The sequence below is a fragment of the Neovison vison genome, chromosome 5 (assembly GCF_020171115.1).
Source record: "Neovison vison isolate M4711 chromosome 5, ASM_NN_V1, whole genome shotgun sequence".
NCBI lineage: Eukaryota > Metazoa > Chordata > Mammalia > Carnivora > Mustelidae > Neogale > Neogale vison.
Window position 1 is genome coordinate 14,744,255 of NC_058095.1, and position 20,429 is coordinate 14,764,683.

The window sequence follows — 20,429 nt, forward strand, 5'->3', positions numbered from 1 at the left end:
CTGGGGTTGTGGCCCCTGAAACCATGCCCTGCTTTGTCTATTGTGCAGCCCCTGGCTCCCCCCGGCCGTCCCCTGGGGGAAGAGCAGGAGGGAGGGTTCCACTCAAGAATGATCTTCTTCTAGGAAGCATGGAGGGTTGACAGAGGTGGGGTCCCACCAGCCGCATCACTGCCCTGGAGGCTTCCCTGGCCAGAGCACCCAGACCTGGGGCAGGGGCAGGGACCCTGGAGCCTGGGGGTAGGTTTCTGTTCCCTCCCTCCCGCTTTAGCACCACAGGGCTCTCTGTAGCCTCAGCCAGCGTCCAGATCCCCTCAGCCCCTGCCACACCCCTCTCTCCGTCCCTCCTCATCCTTCTCTCCCCATCCTCAAAGTGATCCTAAGAGTGTTGTCCTTGAGCCCGTGTTAGATTTCAACACCGGGATGTGCGCAGCTCCCCTGGCTCGGGCCCAGCCTTCCAACTTCCTGCTGCCTGGCACACCAGGCAGCATTTTTATTGGCACCACTGGTCCGGGCATGGCCACACTAGGCCTTTTCGGCTCCCGGAGAACAGATGGAGGCTGAGCTCAGAGAAGGCATGGAGACACCTCAGGCATCACTGGATTTACTCACTTGTGCGTGTACCTTGGGTCTGCTTCATGCCGGTGTGTACAGCTGTGTGTGCATTCGAGTCCTCAAAGCACTGTGTCCTGCCTCCGCGTGTGTGTGCTGTCTGTAGTGTCTGCGTGCCCCTGTAGTCTGACGGGTGTGCGCGTGTGTGTCCTTGTGCAGTCCTGTCCATGGGGTGTGCCTGTGCTGTGAGTGTGTGAATGAGTGTGAATGTGCATGGTAAGGTTTGCACGTTGAGTCCTCGTTGGCCTTAGTTCCTCTTCTCTGTCTTGTTTCTTGTGAACAGTTTGATTAAAACTCAGGAAGCAGCAAAACCTCCAAAACAATGTGGCTGTGGGTGTGGGTCTGTGTATGTGTGTGTGTGTGTCTGCGCGCGTGTGCGTGTGCCCACAGGCTGGAGCCTCTCTTTCTGCCTTACTCTCTGGCCTCCTGGCCAGCCACTGTCCCTTCCTCCTATTCCCTTCATCACACCCACTGCCTCAGCCCCGCTCCCTGTCTCTTGCCTGTGTCCTCCATGGAAGGAAGCCCCATTCCTACCTTCCCACAACTGTCTGTCTCTTCCTTCAGAAGATGCATCCTAGAGAGGGCAGCCTCCTCCCTGACCAGTACCCTGTCCCCTGCCCTTCCCCCAAACTGGGGTGTCCCCAAGAGCCTCCACATCTGTTGAACTGGATATTCACCCGAAGACTGCATGGAGACTACAGAGACTCCCCACCCACCCCGGCCCTGGCCTCTGGCCCCTGTCCACACCTACACCCATCCCCACTCTGTCCGGGTGGGAACAGACCTAAGCCAGGCTCCTTTGTACAGTTCTTATAATAAACCTGCCACCCCTCAACACCTCCCCCACCCCCCACCCCACGTGCCTCACCTGCAGGCTTCTTCCTTCTGCACCTCCTTGTGCGGATGTTGACAGGGTCTGAGGGCTGCAAGAGGCAAGAAGGGCTGGTGGGGATTGGAGCCAAAATGGGGAGGACTTGGGGAGCCTCAATGTGGGTAGAGGGCAAGATAAGGAGGGCCCCAACTCCCTTTCTGGCCCAGTCCAGCTCTCTCCTGACCCCCTCCAAAAGGAGACTTGGACTTTGAAAATTAATAAAGGGAAGCCTCACTAAAACGGAGTCGGGAGGTTCAGCAGGAGGAGCTCTCAGTTTCCATCACTTCTCATCAACTGCAGACTGACCGGGAAGAGAGGGACCTTGCATGTACCTACTATTTTACTGTCTGGCAGGGGAAGGAAAGATTTTCCTCCTACCCCGGCAACAGCCCAGCCAATGATAGACACTCACAACTCAGCCAATAAGAAGTCACCATACTTCCAACTCCCACTTCACTCCAATGGACTTTTCTTTTACAGCAGCCTTCCCAGTCTCCTCTTTCCTCTATAAAGGAGCCTGTCTTCCTCCTTGGGGCGGTGCCTCCAGTTTCACCCAGTTTGCTTGTGTGGTGTGGCAATTCTCTGCTTTCCCGAATTAAGCCATCTTTTGCCAGTAAGATAACTGGCAGTTTTATTTTTAAGGTTACAGCTCCAACCTCTTCTCAGGAGGCCCGGCGAGGTCAGGGGGCGTAGGCCCCTCTCCAACAGGCAGCAGTCCCTCCCCCACCCATGATGGTGCCCAGGAAATGGTACTCAGACCCAGTAGCCCCAGCCCCTCCTCTCTGGAAGCCCCCTTCACTTCTCTGCGCCCCCCACAGGCCCCAAGGTGCCTGAGGGTCCCATGGTGTGAACACTCCCTCCCCACAGTTAGGGATACTGTCTGCAGAGGACCTGACCTCTGAACTCTGACCTCAGAGAGCCCAGGGTCCCATGGTGTGAACACTCCCTCCCCACAGTTAGGGATACTGTCTGCAGAGGACCTGACCTCTGAACTCTGACCTCAGAGAGCCCAGGGTCCCCTGGACCTGTGATAATGAGTAATACGACATAGTGAGCTAAGTCCACAAGCCTGGTGAGTGAAATACAATTTTATATATAATTTTGTTTTCTACAACTTGATTTCCAACGTCCAAAGCTTTATTTGCACAAACGAGGAAACAGTACTTTACAATATTTCTACACCCTCTTTTCCTGGGTCCTAAGGTTACATGGACCCTGTGCTGGCTGGGGAGCACTGCCACAGGCCACCCTGATGTCCCTCAGCCATATTCCTGAGGCCCCTTCCCTCCTTGCTATGCTCTATGCTTGGGGAGAGGGGTTCAGCATCCTTGTAGGGTTCTGAGCCCTTAACCAGGGTACTGACCTCCCTCCCTGGGTTGGGGGTGCTCCTTCCCAATCTAAGTTTCTCCATACTGTGCGTGGGGCTTCTCCAGCTCCAAGGACAGGAGAGCTAACAAGGAGCCCTGACCCACTGTTCCCCTGAGCCTTGAATAGTGGAGGAAAAGAGGCAAAATACTAGATGAAAAGCACAAGCTAATATTTCAAAGTCATCCCCTCCATCAGCTATCAGCTGGCCCCAGTGCCTTTGCAATTGCTCCCTGGGGTGGGGTGGGACCACTCCTCAATGAGAACTGCCAGGTAAGGGGTCGGCTTTCTGACTGGTACCCTGCAGGGTCAGGAGTCAAACCTGGGTCTGCTTTCTGGCTGGTAGGTTGCAGGGTCAGGAATCAAACCCACCTCCTTCTTAGCCAGTGGGCCTCCACCCCTCTGCCCACAAAACAGCAAGCCCAGCAGAGCCAGGCAGAGCGGATTGAGGGGGAGGGGGACTGGTCTGAGCCCCTCCTTCCAAACTGAGGCTCTGCCCTCTCTCACCCTCTCCAGCAGTGCTGGGGGTCCCTGACCTCTTGCTTACTCCAATTCCTAAGCCTCTTGTCTCCTCTCCCTCCACCCCCATCTCTTGTCTCAGTGCTGCCTTCCTGGAAAGCGGAGGTGGAGGCGGCCAAGTGTCGGGGTGTGCAGGCCAGGGTAGCTGGGGACAGAGGCAGGAATGGGCTTATGGGGCCTCCTGTTCCAGGAAAGAAAAGGCGTCACGACCCCAGATAGAGCTCTGTGCTGTTGTCATCGGAGAAGGAACAGCACAGCCCCAGCTGTGACAAATAACCCCACAGGCGGTGGGGGCCCCACTGCTTCCACCCACTCCTGAAAATGGATCCCTGCCAGGCATGAATGGGAATGAAGTCCAAAGGACACATCTGCATGCCAGCCCACAGGGGATGTGGGTGTGTGGATGTGTTTAGAAAATGCCATCTGCCCCCCAAACTCCATGCCCCCCTGTAGTCACCCTGGGCGCTCGGCCCAGCTCCTGAGCAGAGTCCACACCAGGCAGCCCAGGCAACACACCGTGTGAGCAGTCACATGCACATACACACGGGTGTACCCCAAACCTTCCCCAATCATCTTCCCAAATTTGGGGCTGCACTAGGTCCGAAGCTAACCAAGGTCTCCCTCGTGAGGAAGTATTTTGCTAAAGGAAAAAACCCCTGGATTTCCCCCATTCCTCTGGGGGTGGGGTCTCCAACCAACTACCCCCACCCCCTCACCGCCACAGCACAAGGGGCCTGTGGTCCCCAGGCTGACCTCAGGTGATGTTTATATTCCTGGGCTGTTTGTTCTGTGAACTGAACATCTGACACCTTTTCAGAGAAATGTTGTTGGCTTGTTGGTTTTTTTTCATTTGGAACATCTGGAAACAGCAAGAACATCTGGGGACTGCGAGGAACGAGCTGTTCCTTGAATGAAAGCTTAACCCTTCTGTTCCTGTTTTCTATAGCTCTGGTCCTGGCTGGCACTCCTTTGCAGTGGCCTGTACCGTCCAGGTAAGGCCTGTGGCAACCAGGACTGAGGGGGCACCACCCAGACCCCTGCCTTTCTCATTGCCAACCCTGGGGCATGGAAAAGGTCCACATCTCTCTGAACCCAAGCTCTGGTAACATAAGCTGTTTGAAAAATGGAGGGTGGCAGGAGAATGAGATGTAGACAGAGGACACATAGGCTTCAGCCTCTTTCTTCCCCTCCTGGGAGTTGGGAGAAGAGAGGGATTGAGAGGACAAGAGAGAAAAGGGGGGAGACATAAAACTAAGAGTGAGCTCAGCTGCAGGGCTGAGGTATGCAAGCCTGCCTTGTGTGGCTGTGCAGGTTGTGCACTGCACAAGGGCAGCCCCGGCCCCCAAGGTGCCAAAGTTGTGTCTGACCCAGGGACATAAAAACAGAAACTCAGACAAGTTTCTGAGCACTGTGGTTCCATCCACCACTGTACTGACTGGCAAGATAAAGCCAGAGAGCCTTCGAGTGTCAGAACCTGGAGCTTTCCCCACACTAGCCTCTTGTCCCCCACCCCAGACCTGGGAGATTTGGACAACTCTTTGGGAGTCCCCTGATTGCTGAGTGGTAGGTTTTTTTCTAAGCTCTCTCTACCTAAGTCCACCCCCTCTTGCAGCTTCTAGCAAATTCTCTCACCAAGTGAAGGAGGGAGGCCTCTTGCCAGGGTCTGGACTATGTCTTCTCCCAAGTAGCCACCACATCTGGCTCTTGCTCAAGAACCTCTGTGGCTCCCTTCCTCCCCAGGGTCAAATCTTCATCAATCCCCACCATGGCTGCCTGCACTCCAACCAAGAGGCTGCACTCTGGGCCCTCCGGGAACCTGGGCCAGGCTCGGAGCAATCCTCCCCCAGCACCCCTGCTTCATCTTTCCTTGGTGCCTCTCTTCCTGCAGAGTGCTGGCTGTCCCAGAGCCGAGGAGCTGTGCTCACATTCACCCACAGGCCCCAGATGTGTTCAGCTAAGGGTCTGGGAACCTAGACTGTGCAATGGAAGCCTGGGGACCCCAGGACATGACTGTCAGTGGGGTGAGGACACAGGGAGGGAAACACAAGCTGCCCTCGGGAGACTCGGCGGCCCTTGCCTCCAAGGGTCATCCACTATGGTGTCGTTTGAGCCTTAGCTGCACAGCTGACAAGAGAGCCCAGCCCTCCCCCAGGGTCCCGAGAGAGCTGGTGCCTCCCCTGGGTCCCAATTTGCATGGCAGGAAGGGGCCTGGTGGGGAAGAGGCAGGGAGGGGACAGGCTGCAGCCCAGGCAGTTACACGTTTCCCACCCAGAAGTGTCTGTCCTAGTCACCAGCTTGGAGTCCGAAGTGGATTGGTGACCATGGCCGGGCTGGTGCTGTCTCCCGTGCCCAGCAACTGTCTGGTGTTGCTGCTGCTGCTTTCGGGTACGCCCCCCACACCCCCCAAACGAGGCCCATGGGTTTCACTCTCTGTCACTGGCTGCTTGGTTGTTTCTACCCTTCTGTGTCCTGCTCTCCCCAACCTCCCCATTCTGTCTCTCACGCTTTCTGCCTCCTGCCTCTCTCAGACTGCCGTGGGGCCTGGGTCTGTGGGGATACCATGCTGATGGGCTCAGGGGTCTGTGGCCCCAGCCCCTCTCCTGCTTGGAGGGTGTCAGGCTGAGCTGGGGTGAGCGGTTGGGAAGGAAGAGAGGAGTATGGTTTACCCCCAGTCCCCAGAGAGCATTGTGTGTGGGAAGGTGGGGTACACAGGAGAGGCGCTGCCCCCAACCAGACCCTGGGATGTGCACATTCCAGAAATGGTCCCCTGGTCTGGAAGACAGGACAGTCCTCCAGTTGTGACTTTCCTCCGATTTCATCTAGGTGCCTGCTCAAGGCCAGCCAACTGGCCAAAGGCAAAAGGGGGACTTGGAGGTGGATTTCTGGTGGCTTCCCCACTCCAATCTCTCCAGAGCGGTACCAGGGAGGGCTCAGAGGTCTTGACCTTGATGTCCTGGGAGGAGGAAGTGGGTCTAGGAATGCAGGGGGCCGCCGGGGTGGGGCAGCCAGTTTCCAGTGGGGAGCCCTGAGCCAGCCCCGCCTACTTCCTCCCACCCAGCAGGTGTGCTAGCAGCCAAAACAGAAGACAAGTACCGGGATCCCAAAGGTCAGTAACTTCCCCTGCCCCTTATGGGGCAAGTATGTGTGTGTCCAGTGCTGGTTCCTGTCCCAGGGGCTGTCCCATGGCTGCCCCTGTGCCCTTGTCCCCCTGGATCTCCCCAGCCAGGACACCTATCTCTAGGTTACCTTAGGGTCTCCATCTCAGATGGTGGGCTCCGAGGGCCCCCCCAGCACCCCTCCTGCCATCTCTCACCCTCATTAGACTAAGTGCTCCAGTCCCAGCAGCTAAGGGGTATGGCTTAACCCGGGGTGAAGGGGGGAAGCCAGCGGGAATTGTACCGAGGACTCAGGCTGGGTCTGTCTAGTTGGGGAGTCGGCCTCAGCAGGGGAAGGAGCCTGTAACCTTAGGGGCTCTGACAGGTCACAGGGCCTCAGAGGTTCCCAGGGGCCCCTCACTGGGAACACTGGGAATGATGCAGGAGAGGGCTTCTTGGAGCAGGTGGGTGGGGAGAGCTTGCCAAGCTGAGAAAGAAGGTTTAGGAATCAGAAAGTGGGAGCACCAGGCCAGGTGGGGGGCCGTCCTATGGGCCTTTGGGCCCCAGTGAGTGAGGCCCAGATCATGCTGCCATATGGGCATGGAAAGGTGTAGGAAGGTTCTAAAGCCCTTCTAAAGGAAAATCAACTGTTGAGGTGGGGGCAGTCGGAAAGGGGCGGGACCCAGTGGTTTGGCCTGTAGCCACTCATGTGGCCCAGCTCCCACACACCTCTGCCTCATGACTGTCCCACACCCAGGAGCAGACGAAGGGGGGCGCTGAGCCAGGGGAGTGCCACAAGGGGAGGGGCCCACAGTGGGGCTGGCAGCGAGGAAGACACACTGCAGGGTGCTGACCCCCCCCCCCCGCCTTGGCACCCACAGGAAGCACTTGCTCCGGCATCCGGCAGAACCCACGCTTCATAGCCCGGAAAAGGGGCTCCACGGTGGAAATCAGGTGCTACACTGAGGAGCCGGGGACCGTGCGCTGGCTCCGGAAGCGGGAGATGGACTTGGAGCCCAAGCTGCTGCTGAACAAGGGCGACATACTACAGGCCCAGAACGGCTCCATTGCCACGCTCACCATCAAAGGCATCCATTCCCAGCACAGCGGCATCTACATCTGCCAGCAGAAGTGCCCAGAGGGCTTCCTGAGCAAGGGCTGCAGCACTGAACTGCGAGTCATGGGTGTGTTTGGGGCCTGTCCTCCCACCAGGGTCGGAGAGGGGGCCTCGGGGCCACGGAGCCTTTGTAGAGCCATCCACACTCCGGCCCAGACTCCCACTGTTGCGGGGGACCACACTGTGAAGGTGGCCACGGCTGTAGATCTCCCAGGAGAGCCACTGAGGAGGTCCTGAGGGGCGCAGGCCCAAGGAGGGGGGCCCCCAGCCTCACCGCCCCCCCTAACGGCCCTACCGCCCCTGCCACCTCCCCACAGGGTTAAGCACCTTGGCACAGCTGAAGCGGAGGAACACACTAAAAGATGGCATTATCATGATCCAGACACTGCTCATCATCCTTTTCATCATCGTGCCCATCTTCCTGCTGTTGGACAAGGTGACTACGGCGGCTGGGGTGGGGGCGGCCCTGGGACAGGCCAGACGTGGGCAGGCTCTCCCTCTCCCCAGCCCGGGAGCCCACCCATTGACCCATCTCTGCAGTCACACCTTCGTCCATTCAGTTCTGAGTGCTCCTCACCCCCTCACCCCTCATCCCTGGCCCCCAACCCCTCACCCCAGCCCCGTCTCCCCGGCCCTCCCCAGCCTGGCCAAGTTGCGGATGGGGTGGGGGCAGCTAACGCTCTGTTCTCCATCCCCTGCCCGGCCAGGATGACGGCAAGACTGGGATGGATGAAGACCACACCTACGAGGTAAGGCAGAGGGGGACCCCGCGACGCTGAGGGCTGTGGGTTGGTTGGCAACACCGTCCGCTGGTGTGGGCAGAGGGGAGTCAAGGCCTGAGCACCGTCCTGTGTTTCCAGGGCCTGAACATCGACCAGACAGCCACCTATGAGGACATAGTGACTCTGCGGACAGGAGAGGTGAAATGGTCAGTCGGGGAGCACCCAGGTCAAGAGTGAGGGGCCGGCCCTCCCCACGCCCCTGGGCCCCGCCAGCCGGGCCTGCATTGACTGTGTGAGAGCCGCCTCCAGCTCCCAGCTCGTCCCCTCTCCCCTGGACCTCGGTCAGCCTCCGAAGCTGGCCCACCGCATCTGCCTGCCCCCCACCCACCCTGGCCCCTGGTCCCCAGCTCTTGCCACAGAGACTGGAGCAGAAGGGCCGTAGGGCCGGGCAGTGATTTGGAATGGGGAGTTCTCTGGGGATAGACTGGACCCAGACTTCTGGGGGTGCTGTGTGGGGATCCAGCCCACGTTCAGAATGGGGAAGGCAGAGGCTTGTCTGGAACCTGCGAATGGACTCAGGCAGACCAGCTTCCTGCAGAGCCCAGGAAAAGCCATGGGCCCTCCCACTTGGCCACAGATGGGCCACAGAGGGCAACATGCGTCTCCCACACTCTCCTACCCTCTCCCTCCCTCTCCCTCCCTCTCCCACACTCTCCCACACTCTCCCTCCCTCTGCCAACCCAGGGGGCTCCTAGCCGTGATCCCATTCTCCCATGGAATAAACAGTGTGTCGAGAAACCACATACAGGCTTGTGACATCTATGGGTATGGGGTGGGTTAGCGTATCTCTCTGGGCACAAGTGTTTGGGCCTCTGGGGGCCTGCAGGGTGTGGGAGAGGATGACTGCCATGGGTCTCATGGACCTCTCCTGGGCTCACTAGGGCTTCTCTCTGAAAGTCTGGCTGGGGTCTGCAGTTACGCCCTTCTTGCTTTCCCTAGCTGGGCCCAGACGGGAGAAAGGCTGGTAGCCCTTTTTGGCAGGGACGCCTTCATCCTGCATTCCCTCTAGCCCTCAAGCAGCACTTGGGTCCTGCTCTTTAGGGCAGGGGGTCTCAGCCTTGAAGGAGCTTGCCCTCGCCCGCCCATCCCAATCCTACTGTCCTTGAAGGCCCTCCATCTGCGAGAAGTCCTCTGAAATACCCCCAGTCCCTGCCCAAGCCCCGTTTGTGCATTGCGCTGCCCGTGTTGGCCTTTGTTCTCCAGTTAAACTACTCCCCACCACACCTGAAAGTTTTGTTTTTAAGTTTGACCCAGAGCCATGCAGGAGAGAGATCCCTAAAGAGGGAGGCTTTGTGGTGGTGAAGTTTGGGGGTCCTTAGGTGATTCCTTCAGCCTTTCCCAGCAACACATCAGAGGCCCCCTAAGGCCCCAACGTCCCTACAAAATGATCCCTAGGGCCCTACAAACTAGGACCCCAACCTGCCATCCGCAGGAGTAACTGGGAACAGTTCCCAGCTAGGAGCTTAAGAGCAGTGAACCTCCGTGTGCAAAGCCAGGTGTCACTCACTTCCTGTTGACCTCCCGGAGACACCTCTTTGCCACTCACGCTCTGGATTCAGGCCAGAGAAATCCCTGCCCCCAGGGAAGTGCCAATTTAACTGGAGAAGCAAGACCAGCATGTGGGGACCAGTAAGAATACCCAACAGTTGTTACCAGCTTCCCCCACTCCACCATGTCCCTGGACCTGCAGCGGGGGCGGGGCTGGGGGGCTAAGGTTCCCGCACATGGGGTTCCCAACACTCCGTGTATGCTTGGCTCAGTGGTGCTCCCCAGGAGTCATGCGGGGCAAGGCCAGGCAGGGCCCGCTCCCTGCTCCCTCCGCGGCCTCCGTGGCCTCCTGGTGGCCCAAGGAAAAAGGTTTGTTTTGGCATCTGCCTCCACTGAGCTGGAGCCCTTCCTCTCCTGCTGCTTTGCATAGTGGCGCTAATTCTGTCCTCCTGCCTCCGCCAGGGACCCTAGCAGCCGGGCTGGGGGTGGGAGGGTGTCTTCACTTCTCCCCCCAGCAGGGTCTCCCCTGACCTGGGGCTGCCCTGAGTCTAGGACCGGCCCTGGCTTTACCAAAAGACCAATACTTTTGAATCACTGAGTTTTCCTAGCATTTGGCAGTGCTGTTGGCAGAGAAGGATTTGAGCCGTAAGTTCTGCCTCCTTCCCCAGACACCCTAGAGGGTATTTGCCCTCATGGTTATGATGTAGAAACCCGTCTGGTCTCTTTGCCTTTTTTTTTTCTTTGTTTTTGTTTTTCTGTCTTAGGGGCTTATGCTCTGGCTATGGTCCTATCTAGCTTACGGGGCCCCCAGTACTGACTAAGGCAATGCAGATGAAGCTGCTGGGGTGATGAACGTCTCAGGTCTCAGTTGCTTTATCTGTAGAATGGGAATCATAAAAACTTGTCTCAGGGCAAGTTTTTGTCAGGAACCACATGCTGATCTGTTTTTAAGGAAAAAACCTTGTCGTACAGTTAAACTGACTTTGTTTTCTTTCAATGTACAGTTTGATGAATTTTATCATTTGTGCAGACTTATATAACACGCCCCTCCCACTGCAATCAGGATACGGAACATGAACCAAAATCTTTTATTGGGCCCCTAAGATACTTACATAATGAGAACCTCTGAAATGCCAATAAAATTGTATCAGACAGCCCCAAGTTCATGTACATAATCTTGCGCAAGTCCCGCTGTAACCCTGGAAGGGGGCAGCATCATCGCCATCTGATAAATGAGCTAATCAAGGTTCAAGGAGATAACAGTGGGCCAAACCCAGAGCTCCTGGGGCATGGGACAGCTTCTGATGCCAGGCCCAGCGTTCTTCCCAGTCCCTCGCAGCTGCCTCCCTTGGAGGAGTGTGCAGTATGGAGACACTGAGGAGGAAGTCAAGAAGGAGGAGAACCAGGGAGGAGAGAATCCTGGGGCAACATTGGCCATCTGCAGACATTTCCCATTGTTCTCAGGTTCCAGCACATGGGGACATGAAACCTAGCCGGGCTGGAGTTGGCGCCATGGGGCCAACCTTCCAGGGGTCCCACTCTGGCCGGCTCCCCCAGGCCTCCCCTTCCACAGAACACAGCCCTGAGGCGCCTTGGTGGGCACAAGCCCCACTGCCCACTGGGGGAATCCAGCCGGGTCCCTCGGGGCCCTGCTGTAAGCATAGGCTGGTTCCTTCTTCGTTCTAGCTTGACTTCCGGCCCCTTCGATGCAGGTGCTGCCAGGCTGGGGGAGCTCTGACCTGAGGGTTTGGGTGTTTTTTCCAGCAGAATCAGAGGTGAGAGAAAAACAAAACAAAATGTCAAAAGCTGCCACTGTGTGGGTGTCGCCAGTAGGTAGTGTCGGAGTCTCAGGCAGGGCTCTGAGTCTTCTGCCAAGGGGCTACAAAAGGCCATCATGGAACTCGGGGTTTGGGATTCCCAGATTCCGTCTGAGGGTTCTGCCCTTTAGATGACCCTCAGGGCTGGATTCAGGGCCCGCATCTGTGAAATTCCCGGGTGTGTCTGGCTCCCCACGGCACTCCTGGTTCGGGCACCCTCAGAATCTGCTGGGGACTCCATCGCAAACAAAAACAAAGCAATGCCAAACCTTCTACTTGGGATACCTCAGTGGCCCCTCCAACTCCAAAGCCTTTACTTGGAAACCTAGATGATTCCGCAGAGCACAAAAATTAACCAGCATTACATCCTAAGTTCAGAGCATAGCTTGTTAAAGCACATTTAGATGGATCCTAGTGCGTTTCTTAAATTAAAAAGAAAATAATAAAGATCTCTTTCTCTCTTACCGAACCCCACTTTTTTTCGGGGTGGGAGGGCAGGGGGGAGTGGTCCTGGACGCCTCCGGAGGACCGGCTTAGGGCTCAGGCTCTGTAAGTCATGAGTCCGTGTAGAATATTTGTGTGTACTTGTGACCAGCATGGGCATACTGCCTTGTCTATTTTTTTCATTTAAGTTTTTCCATGCATGTGGTGCTGTGCCCTGTTAGATCTTGTACTTTTTATGATTTCTTTTCTTTTTTTTTTTGGTACTTAGATTCTCTCTAAGGAGGACACAGAGACACAAGCTGGCCTCCCTGACCAAGTCGGGACGGGGGGTATTTGCATTCTTCCCTTGGCATTGTCCCCGCCTCTGCTCACTCCACCTAGCACGTGCTGGTTGAGTTCCTGGCTCTGGGACTGTGCCCTCTATCCATTGCCCCTTCTTTTTTCTTTTTCTTTCTTTTTTTTTTTTTTTAAAGATTTTATGTATTTATTTGACAGAGAGAGATCACAAGTAGGCAGAGAGGCAGGTAGAGAGAGAGGGAAGCAGGCTCCCCGCTGAGCAGAGAGCCCGATGCGGGACTCGATCCTAGGACCCCGAGATCATGACCTGAGCCGAAGGCAGCGGCTTAACCCACTGAGCCACCCAGGCGCCCCTCCACTGCCCCTTCTTCCCAGGGTTTGCTCTCTCCTATCTTAGCTGTTTCCTTCATGGCATTTTTCACAATGTGAAATTTCCTGGTATATTTTCCCATTACATAAGTATGTGTTTGCTCTTGCCTCTCTTCCCCTTAGACTGTAAGCTCCAGCAGAGAAAGAACGGTGCCTTTTGTTCATCTGGGTATGCCCATCTGCCGGGTATGCTATCTAGCACATAGAGCGATGACGACTTCTAGAACCAGCTAGTACGTGAAGAATGAGTGAACGAATGAATAGATAAAAGGCAAGAATCCACCCTCAAAGGGTTTACAGTCCCACAAGGGGCATAAAATGTCCATAAATAAGCACTGAATCAGGTTAAAGGAGTCAGAGGTGATTTCCAATTAAAGGCACCAATCAGGAAAGCACCCGAGAGTTCCCACAGCTGCTGGACACACCTGGGTACTCACTACTACTTTTTCTTTCTTTTTTATTTTTTTTTTTTTTAAGATTTTATTTGTCTGAGAGAGTGGGAGAGAGAGAGAGCGGGGAGAGGGGCAGAAGGAGAAGCAGACTCCCTGCTGAGCAGGGAGCCCTACGTGGGTCTTGATCCCAGGACCCTGGGATCATGACCTGAGCCAAAGGCAGTTGCCCAACCAACTGAGCCACCCAGGCGCCCTTTCTCTACTTCTTTTTCCAGGGGACTGTCTTCCTGGGGAGTAATCCCCAAAGTGGACATTCATAGGGCCAGCTACCGAGGCTGTAAGGCACTCGCAGATGGTTCAGAGGTTCTCAGCCAGGGTAAACAACCCTCTTATCGGCCCACAGGAGTGCCTACCCCTATCCTATGCCCCACCTCCCAACCCCTCCAAGGCCCTTCCTCCATGCTTGAGCCCTGTGGCAAACCCAAGGGTCCAATGAGATAAAGGAAGTGAAAACATGATGCACACTGAAACGTGCAATTCACATGTGAAGGATGATGTGATTTGGTTCATTAAATCGGGTTACATCGAGTTGTTTTTTTCTGCAGCTTTTCTTGGTGTCAGTGGACCTCATTCTGGGGTGAAGCTCTTTCCGTTCATTTCCCCCCAGCTTCACTGAACATCTTCTGAGCAGGGACTTGACCCTCTCTGTTAGCTTTGTGCTGAGGAAAGTTCTGTCCATGCACAGCAGCGCCCCTGTCTTTCCAGGACGAGGGTCTAAAGAGTCCCATGTGGTGGGAAGATGGGGGCCTTGGACAGCTGTCACTTAAGAGCTAAGAGACCGTGGGCAAACTTCAGTATATCTTTGAGTCTGAGTGTCCTTGTCTGAAATGGGCGTCCCTCTCCTATCAGCCAGGACAGAGCCTGGCACGTGGTGGGCACTCAGAAATGTTGTTCTCCTTCCCCGACTCCCCTGACGAAGCCTTTAGGAACCCCCACATAATATTCTCTAGAGACCTTAACCCAATGCGGAATGATTGACATGGTGCTGGGACTGGAAGCTGGCAGCAAAGAGGAGGCGGAGTTACGTCCCAGGGACAATCCCAGCGTCTGGCCTCCAGAAAAGCAGCACCGAGTTCGCGGTGGGAAATGTGGACCTCAAGTGACCAAGGTGGCGGGAGTGGAAAGAACTGCCACCAGTCCCTCTGAGGCTGTCCCTGAGCCTGCAGTAAGTATGACTCCAAAAAAAGACTCCAGACCCCATGGATTGAACCTCAGAGGGGTTCCTGAAGCCTGAAAGAAGTCACTTTCAGATCAAGAGCCGATCTGTAAGCTTCCACAATAGGTACAGAAAACCCCAGATTTCAAATCTGAAAATATGAAGGGCTTCCAAACACTGAATCTCATGGATTCCAAGATGATGGGCAATTCATCTTGAGCCTTTTGAGGCTGCCCCCAGAGATGCTAATCACAGCCTCTTCCCACCAGCCACCACTGGCCCCGTGGTGCTCCAAGAAAGGGTGGGTGACTCCCCAGCACTGGAGGGAAAATCTCTAGTCTACCTCCACACCCTTCCATTCTAGCTGCCACTGTGGTAACCCCAATGGGGCATCCTCAGGGACCTCCAGAGTCCTGTGAGCCAGTCTAGTTCCGGGGCCAATGGAAGTGGGTTTGGTGAGAAGAGAAGGTCCAGTCCCCTGATCTGGCTGGTTCCATCTGTTCTTCCATCTCCACCTGAGGAGAACCTTAGTCACACCTCCTTTGTACCCATCTTGTGTGGTTCTTGAGCAGTCCCCAACTTGGGCTCCTGTACCCTCACTCCTAAGGGAGGCCTGAGGCCTCACCATGGTCCACAGTTCACATACAAGTTCCCCCACCATTAGCTAGAAACTGGTCATGAAGGGTTCCACATCCATCCTCCACAAAGTAGAAAGAGGGAAGGGGGAGGCAGAAAGCTGTGTGGAGCTCCGAGAACTTCCTCCATTTTGCTCCTGGCCCCTCCTCTGTAGTAGAGCTGCAAGGAAGAGTGGAGAGCCTTTCCCATGCCCCCCTCTTCCTCAGGCCTACATCTTCAATGACAGCCCCCTCTGGTCCTCCCTCAGCCCTGCCTAGGGAAGAGCTCTGTGCGTCCCAATGCCTTCTCCAGCAGACAATGAATCAGGGCACAGTTGGGCGATGATTCTGGAATGATGGGAGAAAAGGAAGTGTATCCTAAAAGTGGGAGGTGGCAAGAGGCCAGCACTTGCATCCTGGACCACAAGGGTGTGGCTTTTCAACATTGGTTGCTAACACCACAGCCAACGACCTCTAGAAGGGTTTACTGGTTCATTTGTTTATTTTCCCACAGGGCAAGTGCTAAATGTTCTTAGACTCAAGAGGTGGAAGGTGTACAGGGAGGGAAATTCCCGCTCTTAGTCCTGGGGGTGATCTGATGCTGGTGGCCTGCCGAGGCCACAATGTCCCCACGCCCTGGCCTGGAGGCTGACAGGTGACTGTCCTACCCAGCTTTCCCAGCCGCCGCCTTGTACGGCTACCTGGTCTCCAACATACACCCCATGTCTGGCCCAGTCTTGCGTGGGAAATGAGGGACCACAGCCTGCCTCATGGGGGAGGACAAAGTGAAGCAAAGGGACCCTCGTGATGAGGGGCGGGATCTCCGTTTTTGTTTTTGTTTTTTTAAGATTTTATTTATTCATTTGATAGAGAGAGGGAACACAAGCAGGGGGATGGGAGAGGGAGAAGCAAGCTTCCCTCTGAGCAGGAGCCTGATGCGGGGCTCTATTCCAGGACCCTGGGCTCATTATCTGAGCCGAAGGCAGATGCTTAACCAACTGAGCCACCCAGGTGCCCCAGGATCTCTGTTTTGAGAGACATTTAAAAGATACAATAACTGAGTGGCCCACCCAGTCTGCTCTGGAGAAAGGGTTTGGGATGATCAACAGGGGAAGAGGAAGGTTTGGGAGGTCAACTTTGGCTTAAGTAGCTGGCGAGAGCAAGCCTCTCTGAGCCTCAGTCAGCTCCTCTGTAAAATGGGGAGGCAATAATTCCGCCTTCTCGAGATGGTCATGAGGGTCAAACGTGTCACAACGTGAAGAGTTCTATACAAATATTAAAGAGAAGGAGGACTGGGAGGTAACTGAGGTAACTGGAGAGAGCATCTTTGGGGGTGCTGTACCCGAAGTTCCAGTGTGGGGACGAGACCCAAACTGTCAAGGGCTCTTCCCAACTGGAGATCCTCTGGCGGTGGCTGGGTTGGGTGAGGGGTCGGGGGGGGGGGAGCCCCAGGAGCCTGGGGGGTCGGGGGGGGGGAAGCCCCAGGAGCCTGGGTCTGTCCCTCGCACTTCTCTTCTTGGTTTGCATCTCTATAGCACGTTTGAGGAGTTGGGGGGCAGGTTATGACTCGGCCTCAGCCACCTAGAGGTGTCCCTACTTCAGGAAACCGGGGTGGAGGCAGGGGCAGACAGTGTGGGGCCCGGGCCCTCTGGAAGTCCTCGTTCAGCACCATCTGCCTCAGGCCAGACCCAGTGGTCTGATGGCGGGAAAGGGTGGGGGGAGGGGATGGTGACAACAGCAGAGGTGGAACCTGGGGCTGAACTGTACCCAGAAACCCCAGGATCCTGGGCTGTTCTGGGCTCCCTTTCCCCAAATACACGCTCTCCCTGGTGGACAGAGGGCAGCTGTGCAGGGAGGAGGAATAGGAACAGAGGGGGAGGTACAGCCCTCACAGCACACCTGGCCTACACGGCCCCCCATTCGGGGACTGGTTGGGTCCTCCTCCCCTGGGCAGACCACCCCATGATGGTGCCCTACCACATCGCACCTGCCACCTGCCCCTGGAAATGAGGACAGATTGGGTGGTCTCTCCAGCCGAGACCCTGTGTGCACAATCCTCAGGGCCGGCGACGGTGGAGAGGGGGAAATGTCAGGGACGGCCTGGGGGACATGACCCCAAGAAGAGCGGGAACAGGACAAGAGGGAGGAGGCTCTAAATTATCCATCAGCACAGACCGGCCACTGGCCCAATGCATAAATGTATAGAGAAAATAGGTGGGGGCAGAGGGAGAGAGAGAAGGGACCAGGGTATAAAAAGGGCCCGCAAGGGACCAATTCCAGGATCCCAGCACCCAGCTCCCCAAAGCGCTCAGGGTCCTGTGGACAGCTCACCTGGCTGCAATGGCTGCTGGTAAGTCCCCTTGGCCTTGGCATGCACTGAGGGGCAAGGGAGGGTTGGGGTGGGGGGCCTGCCAATGGTTGGGGACGCTAACCCTGGGCTCTGGGGCTGCTGGAGGGGAGAAGAGAGGGCTCTGCCCAGACGTTTGGCCAAGTGTTAAATGTTCTCAGCCCCTGGGGGGAGGGGAAGGGCTGGCAGGAAACGGGCATCTCGTTGTCTGGGCCCCAGCCTTGCCCTCTGTGTCCCTCTGTGTGCAGGTCCTCGGAACTCCATGCTCCTGGTGTTCGCCCTGCTCAGCCTGCCCTGGCCTCAGGAGGTGGGCGCCTTCCCGGCCATGCCCTTGTCCAGCCTGTTTGCCAACGCCGTGCTCCGGGCCCAGCACCTGCACCAGCTGGCTGCCGACACCTACAAAGACTTTGTAAGCTTCCCAGGAATGGGTGCTGGGGGTGGGGCAGGAAGGGGTGACTTTCCCCCAACCCCGGGGATGCAAGGGGGAGGAAACCAAGGAGCCAAGAGGTTGTCCCCTGAGCACACACGGAGGGGGCCTCCGAGTCAGGCAGTGAGGAGGACCTGGGCATCCTTCCTCCAGGAGCGGGCGTACATCCCCGAGGGCCAGAGGTACTCCATCCAGAACGCGCAGGCTGCCTTCTGCTTCTCGGAGACCATCCCGGCGCCCACCGGCAAGGACGAGGCCCAGCAGAGATCCGTGAGTGGCCCAGGGCGGGCCGGCCGAGGGTCACGGGCCTCCCTCCTTCCAAGAAGGGGGCTCCTGCTCTCTGCAGGAGTCGGCCCCTGGGGCGGAGGGGGCACTGGGTGGCAGGGCGGTGGGGGGAGGCCCCCCAGGGCCTAGGCCAGCCGGCCCACCGCCCCCTCTGCCCGCAGGACATGGAGCTGCTCCGCTTCTCGCTGCTGCTCATCCAGTCGTGGCTGGGGCCCGTGCAGTTCCTCAGCAGGGTCTTCACCAACAGCCTGGTGTTCGGCACCTCGGACCGAGTCTACGAGAAGCTGAAGGACCTGGAGGAAGGCATCCAAGCGCTGATGCGGGTGCGGAGGGCGCCGCGGGTCCCCTCCCCTGGGCCTGCTGGCCCCGCTGGCTCTGACGAGGGGCAGGGGCTCTTGCAGGGGCAGGGGGTCTTGCAGGGGCTGGGAGACGGTGCCCCTTCCTGTAGAGCAAGCAGTCCGACCTTGACCCCTGAGAACGCTTACTCGGTTCCTCCTGGGAATCCTCCATTCCCTTCTCGGAGCCCTGGAGGGGAGGGCCGCTCGCGGTTGGGGGACAGGGAAGGAGCAGCGGGCGACGTCTGGGCCTCTCTGTCCCTCCTCCCCTTGGGCAGGAGCTGGAAGACGGCAGCCCCCGGGCCGGGCCGATCCTGAAGCAAACCTACGACAAGTTTGACACAAACCTGCGCAGCGACGACGCGCTGCTCAAGAACTATGGGCTGCTCTCCTGCTTCAAGAAGGACCTGCACAAGGCCGAGACGTATCTGCGGGTCATGAAGTGTCGCCGCTTCGTGGAAAGCAGCTGTGCCTTCTAGTTGCCGGGCTTTCCTTTCAGCCCGGCCCCACAGCCTCCCCTGACCCTGGAAAGGGCCTCTCCCGGTGTCCTCTGTGCTTTCCTAATAAAATGAAATTGCATCACAGCGTCTGAGTGAGCGTCATGCTATCTCGCGGGGCAAGTGGCTGGCTGGGGGACAACCATTGGCATCCTGTGGGGTCCGCGGGGGAGGATCACTGACCCCATTCTCCCTGGGCTAAAAAGAAACTGACACGTTCACTCCTGTCCATGGCGCATCAAGTCCCCTGCCCAGGCCCCAGGCCCCAGGCTCCAGCCCACTGGGCAACCATAGGTCAGGAGCACCCCCATAAATTCCCTAGAGGCGTTCTTCCCTCCCCCATGGGCACCACAACACCAAATCTAGCCCCCAAGAAAGTCTAAGATGAAGACACAGTTAGACGCTGCCACTCTTGGGAAGCGGGAACGATGCAAAACAGCTTTAGAATATTCAGGATCTGAATGGTGGCAAGGAAGTGGAGGAAAGACACTAAATCAGGGTTGCAAATTAAGTACCAGCGGGGGGCCAGGTAGATAATTATGAAAGTAAGGAGGGCTGGGCGTGAAGGGGTAAGTCCTAACTGACACTCCACTTCCGCATCAGGGGTACAGCCCAGATCACAGGGACCGGAGCAACCTGAAGAATTCAGGCCCCAGTGAAGTTGGGGGCCTAGCCAGACTTCACCCCATTTAGGACCACCGGGCAAGGTTGTTAAAGCTTCTGAATTTTTTAAGACACACAGGACATACAGACTTTCGTGTGAAATCTGATTTTTAAAACATTAGTGACTAATTCACATTAAAAATATTTTTAAAAATATTTTATTTATTTTAGAGAGAGCGTGTGTGAATGGGGAGGGGGAGCGGAAGGAGAGTCAGGGAGGGGGAAAGGTCTCAAGCAGACTGGACACTGAGCCGGAAGTGAGACTCGGGGCTCGATCTCACAACCCTGAGATCATGACCTGAGCCGAAACCAAGAGTTGGACACTTAACTGAATGAGTCACCCAGACGCACCCATATTGAAAACACTTTTAAGGGCAAAAATGAACCCAAACTTATTTGCTCTTCAAGCTGTCAGTGCGTAATTTGTTCTAAGGGCAGTGGATTGGGATAACTTGTGAAAGAACAAATCAGAAATATTTGGACTTGAATTTAGGCTCATGAGTAGATTCCTTAACTTCTCTGGGACCCAGTTTTCTCACCTATAAAATGAATGATAACAAATTGCCTTGCAAGGCTGTGTTAGGATTAGGTAAAATGATGTATCTACAGTGTTGACACATTACAGCCCTCATGAAATTGCTGCTTTTTTACACTGAATTTTGGAGTGTTCCATATTTTCTGAGGGAATGTTTAAATACTTGTTATCAAATCAAATTCTGTTTTGCTGATAGCTTCTCAACTGGTTCTTATTTCCACATGAACTTACAAAGAATGAAGTCTTTGGTCACCTAAACACCTTTGCTAAGTAGTGCCCTACAAATCAATACTTAGATGCTCAGAGGAACTCTAGTATCCAAATATGATTTTACAAAATCAATAA

The 20,429-nt window shown here is 56.1% G+C and overlaps 2 protein-coding genes across 4 annotated transcripts; both read left to right on the top strand.

Moving 5' to 3' along the window:
* The first annotated feature begins 5,601 nt into the window (after positions 1-5,601).
* CD79B (CD79b molecule) lies at positions 5,602-9,101 on the top strand. Of its 2 annotated transcripts, none has more exons than XM_044250364.1 (6): positions 5,602-5,749; positions 6,423-6,470; positions 7,341-7,643; positions 7,894-8,012; positions 8,284-8,325; positions 8,437-9,101. In XM_044250364.1, exons 1-6 carry the CDS (start codon positions 5,686-5,688, stop codon positions 8,533-8,535), a joined length of 675 nt encoding a protein of 224 aa, XP_044106299.1. In that variant the 5' UTR covers positions 5,602-5,685; the 3' UTR covers positions 8,536-9,101. The 2 variants fall into 2 exon arrangements, with proteins under 2 accessions (XP_044106299.1, XP_044106300.1); XM_044250365.1 differs by having other exon boundaries at positions 6,426-6,470.
* An 8,207-nt stretch (positions 9,102-17,308) lies between these two features.
* Positions 17,309-18,973, top strand: LOC122907558 (somatotropin). Of its 2 annotated transcripts, XM_044250367.1 has the most exons (5): positions 17,309-17,345; positions 17,591-17,751; positions 17,923-18,039; positions 18,216-18,377; positions 18,668-18,973. In XM_044250367.1, exons 1-5 carry the CDS (start codon positions 17,336-17,338, stop codon positions 18,866-18,868), a joined length of 651 nt encoding a protein of 216 aa, XP_044106302.1. In that variant the 5' UTR covers positions 17,309-17,335; the 3' UTR covers positions 18,869-18,973. The 2 variants fall into 2 exon arrangements, with proteins under 2 accessions (XP_044106302.1, XP_044106301.1); XM_044250366.1 differs by lacking the exon at positions 17,309-17,345 and having other exon boundaries at positions 17,494-17,751.
* Positions 18,974-20,429: the final 1,456 nt, after the last annotated feature.

Excerpts from the sequence above, each read along its gene's own strand:
- CD79B (XM_044250364.1), top strand. The coding sequence starts at position 5,686 with ATGGCCGGGCTGGTGCTGTCTCCCGTGCCCAGCAACTGTCTGGTGTTG. Across the intron at positions 8,013-8,283 it reads TCTTCCTGCTGTTGGACAAG|GATGACGGCAAGACTGGGAT; the intron begins GTGACTACGGCG and ends CTGCCCGGCCAG. Across the intron at positions 8,326-8,436 it reads ATGAAGACCACACCTACGAG|GGCCTGAACATCGACCAGAC; the intron begins GTAAGGCAGAGG and ends CTGTGTTTCCAG.
- LOC122907558 (XM_044250366.1), top strand. The coding sequence starts at position 17,494 with ATGTTCTCAGCCCCTGGGGGGAGGGGAAGGGCTGGCAGGAAACGGGCA. Across the intron at positions 18,040-18,215 it reads ACGAGGCCCAGCAGAGATCC|GACATGGAGCTGCTCCGCTT; the intron begins GTGAGTGGCCCA and ends CTCTGCCCGCAG. Across the intron at positions 18,378-18,667 it reads GCATCCAAGCGCTGATGCGG|GAGCTGGAAGACGGCAGCCC; the intron begins GTGCGGAGGGCG and ends CCCCTTGGGCAG.